The 7,835-nt window shown below is 42.9% G+C and overlaps 1 protein-coding gene across 2 annotated transcripts in view; it reads left to right on the top strand.

Annotated features, from left to right (window-relative positions):
- The window catches only part of LOC309537736 (B-cell antigen receptor complex-associated protein alpha chain-like), a 60,207-nt gene extending 54,043 nt beyond the window's left edge, over nt 1–6,164 (top strand). Inside the window, exons 3-5 of one of the 2 annotated variants that reach the window (XM_082232723.1) lie at nt 2,314–2,432; nt 4,246–4,311; nt 6,031–6,164. In XM_082232723.1, the coding sequence (XP_082088849.1) occupies nt 2,314–2,432; nt 4,246–4,311; nt 6,031–6,153 (308 nt within the window). In that variant the 3' untranslated portion in view covers nt 6,154–6,164. Of the gene's footprint in view, nt 1–2,313; nt 2,433–4,242; nt 4,312–6,030 lie in introns of both variants that reach the window. The other variant, XM_082232722.1, reaches the window with a different exon arrangement.
- Nucleotides 6,165–7,835: the final 1,671 nt, after the last annotated feature.

Below are 7,835 nucleotides of genomic sequence, written 5' to 3'. Positions count from 1 at the left end.
TGTGCTCAGTTTTTGGTTTAGTTGGAAATACTGTAGCCAACCAGACAGGTGATGTATAATATCCTCATATTTTTTTTAGGATTGGCATTTCTTTGTCTGGTTCTAATAATATCCTGTAATTGGGCCAGTCTCCCTTCATGTTTTTCCTTTTGACTGCTATCACTTCTACTGGTGACATCCACAAAGGTATCTTGGGTTCCAAAATTCCTCTGTATTTACTCCACATTTTATAGAGTGCTCTTCTTACTTCATGGCCCAAGAAACTTTGTGTACTTTCACCTTTTCATATATCAGATAGGCATGCCACCCAAACCAGTTGTCGTGCCCCTCAAGATCTAATACATTTGTATCTTTTAGTGTAATCCATTTCTTTAACCAAACTAGCCAGCTGCGGCATGGTATAATTCTAAATCCGGTAATCCAAATCCACCTCTTTCTCTTTTATCTATTAATACCTGGTGTTTGATTCTCAGCTTATTGCCAGTCCAGACAAATCTGGCTAGCTCCTTTTTCCATTCCTTAAAACATTTCATTCCTCCCAAAATCGGAAGTGTTTGGGGGGGGGGGGAAAGGTTGTGCTGCTTTTTCCATTGCGTTGCCGTCCATCCGACGCAATTTTTACACCTGGAAACCAGGACATGTCAGGAATTTTCCTGACGTATGACAAGCCTAGATTGAAACTACGACCCATGTGCTTTGCTTTCCCCGCCTTTTTTCAGAACAGGAGCAAGGAGTTGTAAAGACTGAAGCACTCTTCGATAGGAGGCCAATAAAAAGCCATGGCTCTTCTGTCTTTAATAGTTAGGTAGAAGGAAAAGCTTCAGCAGGTGCAAGGCTGCTCAAGCTTGCGGCATCACGAAGTGACCATCTGGACCAGCTGAAATTCCTCTCCATCAGACAACTCTTAAAGGCACATATTTCCAGAAGCGTGAGATGGAAACCTTTAGCATTATCTCAAAAGGCCACTGGGTGCCATTGTAGCTCCACCGAAATTAATGGACCTAAGTTAGTCACCCCCATTAATTTCAGTGGGTGTGCTCTGAGTAGCTGTACTCATGGGTTATAGTGAAGCAGCTTCGATTTTTGGACCTGGAATTTTCTAGGGACCTGAGCCAGGCTGGTAATATCTATACAGGATTCCTGCATTGCATTCTTAAAGTTAATGGTTCTTCCAGAGAGATGGGAGTGTAGCTAGAGTAGTGCCAGGGAGAAGCTCCGAGGGAATAGGGACTGATACAGGTGAGTTCTGGGTTATGAGACTATTGATATTGTTTATCTCCCTGGCTTCTTCCAAGGAGCCTAAACCACATTTTATCATTACAACAACTTTGTTAGGTGGGTTTCACTGAGAAGTAAACTAGGTGTTACAACTAGCGTTGCTCCCAAACACCCAGTGAGTTATAACTCAGAGCAGAATTCATACTTCTGCCAGACAGTATCTTGATCAGAGTTTTTGTAAATATGCTCCACAACCTTGTTTTGTCAATAAGAACTTTCATTTCCTTTCTGAAATTACCACTGGCCTGTGAAATGACGTATTGTCAGCCCGCACAACACACCATTTAACCTGAAGCTTCAAAATGGGGAAAGGTTTTCTGCAGAATGTGTGAAGGGGCACAGAAGCCCCCACCAAAAATTTTATCTTAAGGAGAAATCCAGAGAGTAGGTTTGGCACTGCAATGTACAAACAGAACCATTGTGGAGAAGCAGCGCTGGCATTGGTGCCAATTTCATAGTGAGTAGTTACCCAAAATCAGTGCCAGTGGCAGAGGTGGCAGGGCAGGCAGAGTAAGGTAAAGGTAAGGGACCCCTGACCATTAGGTCCAGTCGCAGACAACTCAGGGGTTGTGGCACTCATCTTGCTTTATTGGCCAAGGGAGCCGGCATACAGCTTCTGGGTCATGTGGCCAGCATGACGAAGCCACTACTGGTGAACCAGAGCAGCGCACAGAAACACCATTTACCTTCCCACCGGAATGGTACCTATTTATCTACTTGCACTTCGTGCTTTCGAACTGCTAGGTTGGCAGGAGCAGGGACCAAGCAATGGGAACTCACCCCGTCGTGGGGATTCGAACCGCCGACCTTCTGATTGGCAAGCCCTAGGCTCTGTGGTTTAACCCACAGCGCCACCCATGGCAGGGCAGGCAGTGTAAATCAATACAAACAAAGACACTTAATGCAATAATACCTGGGGTGCATATTTTTCTTTGCATACTTGTAGTTTTACCTGGGATTGCAAGAGAGTGATAAAATAGTTAGGGATGCTGTGGGGTTTCTGGATCAAACACTCTCCTGCTTGCTGTCTTCTAGGGCCTCGACCAGCCTCTTTCCTGAACATGACAGAAGGCGTCAAAAATAAGATCATCACAGCTGAGGGTTTCCTGCTACTCATCTGTGCCATTGGTCCTGGTCTTTTTTTGCTCTTCAGGGTGAGCTGTTATTTCCCTCTGACTATTCTTTGTACGCATGGTGACAGACAGGGAGAGCATGGTGCATAATGAATCTGTCAGCCTACAGTTTCCAGTCACCAGATCTTGTTCTGCTTTTTTTCTTCTATTTTTAAAGAGTAGATTGTTACCCCAAAGGGGCAAACTGTCCTTTTATCAGCATGTACACCAGCAACAGGCACAACATCTAGATAATTGCCTAATACAAGAGTTTTCCCCCAAATGGCACTTCACTGGAATCACATGGGTCAGTTATAGCAAAGGACCAAGGGTATTGTCTGAGAACAATAATTGGATGGCTCTGAAATACAAAATGATGTTTGCTGTGTTCCTTTAGTAAAAGATGTTTGTGATGTGTTTATCACATTAATATCTCACTTCTCCACTGTCATGGAACTTAAGGAAGCACACAGAGGGGCATTCTCATTTGATGTCTCTGCCCCCTCCTCTTTAACACTCTCCTTTCCTGAGCAGATGGAACCGGCACTGCCTCACCCTCCGTGCCAGAGCTTCCTGTGCGGTGTTGAGGCTCTGCTCCAACATCAGAGAGCCTTCCCTCTTCCTGAGTTTCCCTCCTTTCCTCCATTGCCACTTCCTGTCCCCCTTCCTCTACTGGTCTCTCCTCTTCCCCTTTGTTCTCCGTCATTTCCATGATATCATGCACCTTTAGACTATGTCCTGGCCCCTGGTACTTATCTGAAACTTGTTGTTTTATCTACACAGCTAACTGAAGACTAGTTCACATAAGCTAGAATTGTCCATCTACAAATGCTGTGTGAAGTACAACTAGGAATTTGGTGAAATGGCCTCTTTATTTCTCTGTCACACACAGCTACCCAGGATGTAGGGTTTCACCTATGCACCCCAATCATGCATGACAGAAAGTTCATGCAACTACTTTTCCATATGGCCAGACAGAATGTCATAACATGTGTTCAGTTTTATCATGTGCTGATCAGCTGAGGACCAGTTTTTGTTTGTATGAAATGGCCCTTAAACTAAAATTGATTTAATTGTTATGCTCTTCTGTGATCAGCTCGCTAGTTACCATTAACTGTGACCAACGTACTGAGAACCTATGAAATCTAAGCAGTAAATGGCCACCAAGATTATGAGCCTCTCAATACTGGTAATTGTCATTTAGCAAGAAGTGGTAATCAACAATTCGCTATAACTCACCTCTCACTTCCTCAGAGAATCCCAACTGTGAATGGGGGAAGGACAGTTAAACTGGTTTAGGGTTATATCCACAACATACTTAAAAAAAATTAAGCCATTATTGTACCATTTTAACAGTCATGGCTTTCCTCAAAGAATCCTGGGAACTGTAGTTTGTTAAGAGTGCTGGGAATTGCAGCTCTGTGAGGGGTTTCCTAACAACTCTTGGCACCCTTAACTACAGTTCCCAGGAGTCTTTGGGAGAAGCCATGGCTGTTAAAGTGACAGAAGAGTGCTTTAGATGTGTGGTGTAGGGGGGGGGCTGAGTTTGTGGCCTAAAAGCCTGTAAAATGCACCGAAAACTGATGCAGCTAAGCAAAGATCCATCTCCAATTTGGTGGAGCCCAGGAAGCCCAGCCACTTGGAGGAAAAGCACATGGAGACTATGTCTCCATTATCTCATTCTTATGTCTGCACACTTAGAGGGCAGATGAACAGACAGCATCACTGAGGAGCAGCTCCAGAGAATGGCATTGGGCTCTCTTCTGGGCTGCAGGCTTTGGCAGGGCTCAGTGATGCCTTCCCTGATGTACCACACTTGTTTCCATAGTGTTTTGCTTCTCTTTTTTTGCAGAAGAGATGGGAAAATGAGCGCCTTTTACAAGCCAAGAAGAAGGCTTATGAAGAGGAGAACATATATGAGGTAATTCCAGGAGACTGGGCATGGGGAAGGGATTGGCAGCTGCCCCCCCCCCAATAAAAATGTTAAGAAAAATCCTGGCTACGCCCATGCTTCTGTGCAGCAGAATGTGGGAAAATTCCAAAGCTGAAGGAGACGGACACCATGGTGTATTCATATGATACTGGAAATAGGAAGCCCAGCCAGTATTCTGCAGCAACATAATCTAACACCGGGCAAAGAAACATATTCATGCATAATACAGTCATACCTCATGTTACATTTGCTTCAGGTTGCACGTTTTCAGGTTGCGTCCCGCAGCGACCCGGAAGTACCAGAAAGGGTTACTTCCAGGTTTCACCACATGCACAGACGCGCAAAACGACGTCACGTGCATGCGCAAAAGCGTGAATCGCGACCCACGCAGATGCGGGTTGCGTTCTGCTCATGTTGTGAACGGGCCTCTGGAACGGATCCCATTCGCAACCAGAGGTACTATTGTATATATATTTTTTATTTCACAAAATTTATACACCGCTTGATTGTAAAAACAAAACAAAACCTCAGAGCGGTTTACAAAGAGATAAAACAGTGAAATCAAGGGGAAAAAATACAACCTGGCTTTAAAGCAGGCTTCCTCAAACTCAGCCCTCCAGATGTTTTTTGGCCTACAACTCCCATGATCCCTAGCTATCAGGGCCAGTGGTCAGGGATGATGGGAATTTTAGCCTGAAAAACATCTGGAGGGCTGAGTTTGAGGAAGCCTGCTTTAAAGCATACAAAAGTTAAAATGCTAAAACAGATTTAAATCACCTCAAAGTTCTAAGCTTCTGGGCAGACTTGTCTAAACAGGAATGTTTTTAGCAGATGCTGAAAAGAGTACAGGGAAGTCATGCGCTTGATCTCAATAGGCAGGGAGTTCCAAAGTATAGGCACTGCCTACACATTTAGGAGTGAGGATCCCTGCCAGAGATCAGTGAATTAAAAAATGAGAATGCTATAATTCCAGTAGGAAGGAAAGTGGTCAAAAGCTTTACTATTTGTTATTTTTATGTATTTTATATGCTTATGTACATTTTCCTGCTGCTCAAGATGAGTTCATTGTGTTACTGTGAAAGTATGTTTTGCCATTATCCTAAAAAACCCAGACCCAATCTTCATTTCCTGTGGTGAGGTCTGTGGAAAAAGAAGAGCAGTGTCTCCCCCTTCAGTTCAATCTCAATATCCTACTTAGTGGGATTTACTTCCTAATAAACTTGTTTAGGGTTGCAGCCAAAGGGTTGTATCAAGTTATCCCTAGTGACAGGAAGTCCTCCTGGCTGGAGCCCACTCTGGACAAACTGGAAATGTTGTATTTGACTGCTACAGTGATGTTACATCCCACAGAGCAGACCCTTTGAAATGAATGCACCGAAGTTTGTAATGTCCATTGTTTTTAATGGGTCTGCTCTGAATAATAATAATAATAATAATAATAATAATAATAATAATAATTTATTATTTGTACCCCGCCCATCTGGCTGGGTTTCCCCACTCTGGGCGGCTTCCATAGAAACCAAAAAACACTAAAATATCATACATTAAAAACTTCCCTGAACAGGGATAAGACTAAGCTTGGCTATCACCCTAAGACTCAATGCATCTTCAGAATAATAGTGAACCCCTTTTTGTCATTTTATATCAGTATTTATACTTATAGACTTATCTTTCAGAGATTTACCTTTTTTGGTTTTCCCTTTCTAGGGACTGAATCTGGATGACTGTTCCATGTATGAGGACATTTCACGGGGGCTGCAGGCCACCTACCAGGACATAGGGAACGTGAAAGTGATTGATCTGCAGCTGGAGAAGCCAGAGAAACCGTGATAGAAAAGGACTCAAAAAAGGTTCAAAAGTATATTTTTCCCCATTGTTGAATGCTGAAGGAAATTGGGCTATAGGTTTGCAGCAAAATCCAGCTGTATATGGTGCTGATTGGACAATGCTTCAAGACACACATGAAGAAGAAAGAAATAGTACATAGACTGCCTCAATCACAAGATAGGAGAAAAAAACTGAGAGCTTATCCAACATTTGCTTTGGTAGAAGCCAGGAAAAGGCTGAAATCATATCATGGGTGAAAAACCTATGCAACTTTTGTTTCAATATTATATTTGTCTTCATCTTTGATCTGCTACTTGTATGCTTTCCCACTCTTGTATAGGAAAAAGTTGTAATATTGTTCATATTGTAGGATTTTTTTTATTTTTTATTTTTGATAGATTGCACTATGAACCTCCCTTGCTTTCTTCAAAGACCAAAGGAGAGCTGGAAAGAGCTCATGAGACTTGGGCCTGCCTTGTGGCTACAAGTAATAGGGTTAACCAACGTGATACGCTCTCTTAGAAGAACCAATGAGTTTTAGGTTTTCATGGAGCCAATGAAAAAAATAACCAGACATTTCACAGTGTTTGGTTGTTTCCCTAAAGTAATAGGCTGACCCTCTCTTCTTACCATGACATACAAAGCTCTGGTTGTGCATTATAGAAGATTGCCAAAGGTGGGTGAGTCGAAGCAGTGCCCAGGGAAATGGGTAGTTGACCCCATTAATACTCTTGATCCAAGCCCTAGCATGGGAGACGGTTTGTAATCCTATTTTGATTTAATGACAGACTAAATTTCCTTATTTTTTCATGTTTTGTCATCTGGGATGTTAATAAAATAAATGTTTCACTATTATGAAATGAGATGGTTTTGAAACAAGTTTCATTTATTTTGAAAATGTCCTACTTGCTTTATATTCAAAACAACATCAAAGTGATATATTCTATTATTCACTTAGGAGAACAACTCATTTCTAACCCTAACCTCATGATAACAGGGTTAGTTTGGATCAGTGCTTTTGTAATACCGAGCAGTACAGGAAAGTCAGGCCTGTCTTGATGCTTGTCTGATCAGATGCAATACAGTACACATTTTCACACTACAAGTGGCCAGCTGGACACCTTTGCACAAGGAAACATGCATCGACTATCTTCATGATGGATAGTTTTATATACAGTCATATCTCGGGTTGAATATGCTTCATGTTGAGCGCGTTCGAGTTGCGCTCCGCGGCAACCCGGAAGTAACAGAGTGTGTTACTTCCGGGTTTCGTCGCTCGCGCATGTGCAGATGCTCAAAATGACGTCACATGCATGCGCAGCAGCGGCAAAAAGTGGCGCACGTGTGCGCAGACGAGCTATCGCTAGTTACGTTTGCTTCTGGATGCGAACGGGGCTCCAGAACGGATCCCGTTCGCATCCCGAGGTACAACTGTACTTCAGCCAGTGCTCTTTCCTACAACCCGTATGCCTTGTAGCCTAAACCTTAATGCACCATCTGTGCCTGGGAACAATTTGTTTTTTGTCTGGTACCATCTTTGGTGAAACAGAGTATGTCTTTTAAATTATTCTTAAAAGTGTCTGTATTATCCTTACAAAACCAGAGCAATTCACAACCATGGGCAGGCAACAAAGTTGGTGGCACAGACTGTTCAGATAATACTCTATATTGCAGTTGCTGTAAGG

This window comes from Podarcis vaucheri, assembly GCF_965113315.1.
Source record: "Podarcis vaucheri genome assembly, chromosome: 7".
Classification (NCBI taxonomy): Eukaryota; Metazoa; Chordata; class Lepidosauria; order Squamata; family Lacertidae; genus Podarcis; species Podarcis vaucheri.
Note: the sequence above shows the minus strand (reverse complement) of the source record. Positions and strands in the feature narration are given on the sequence as shown.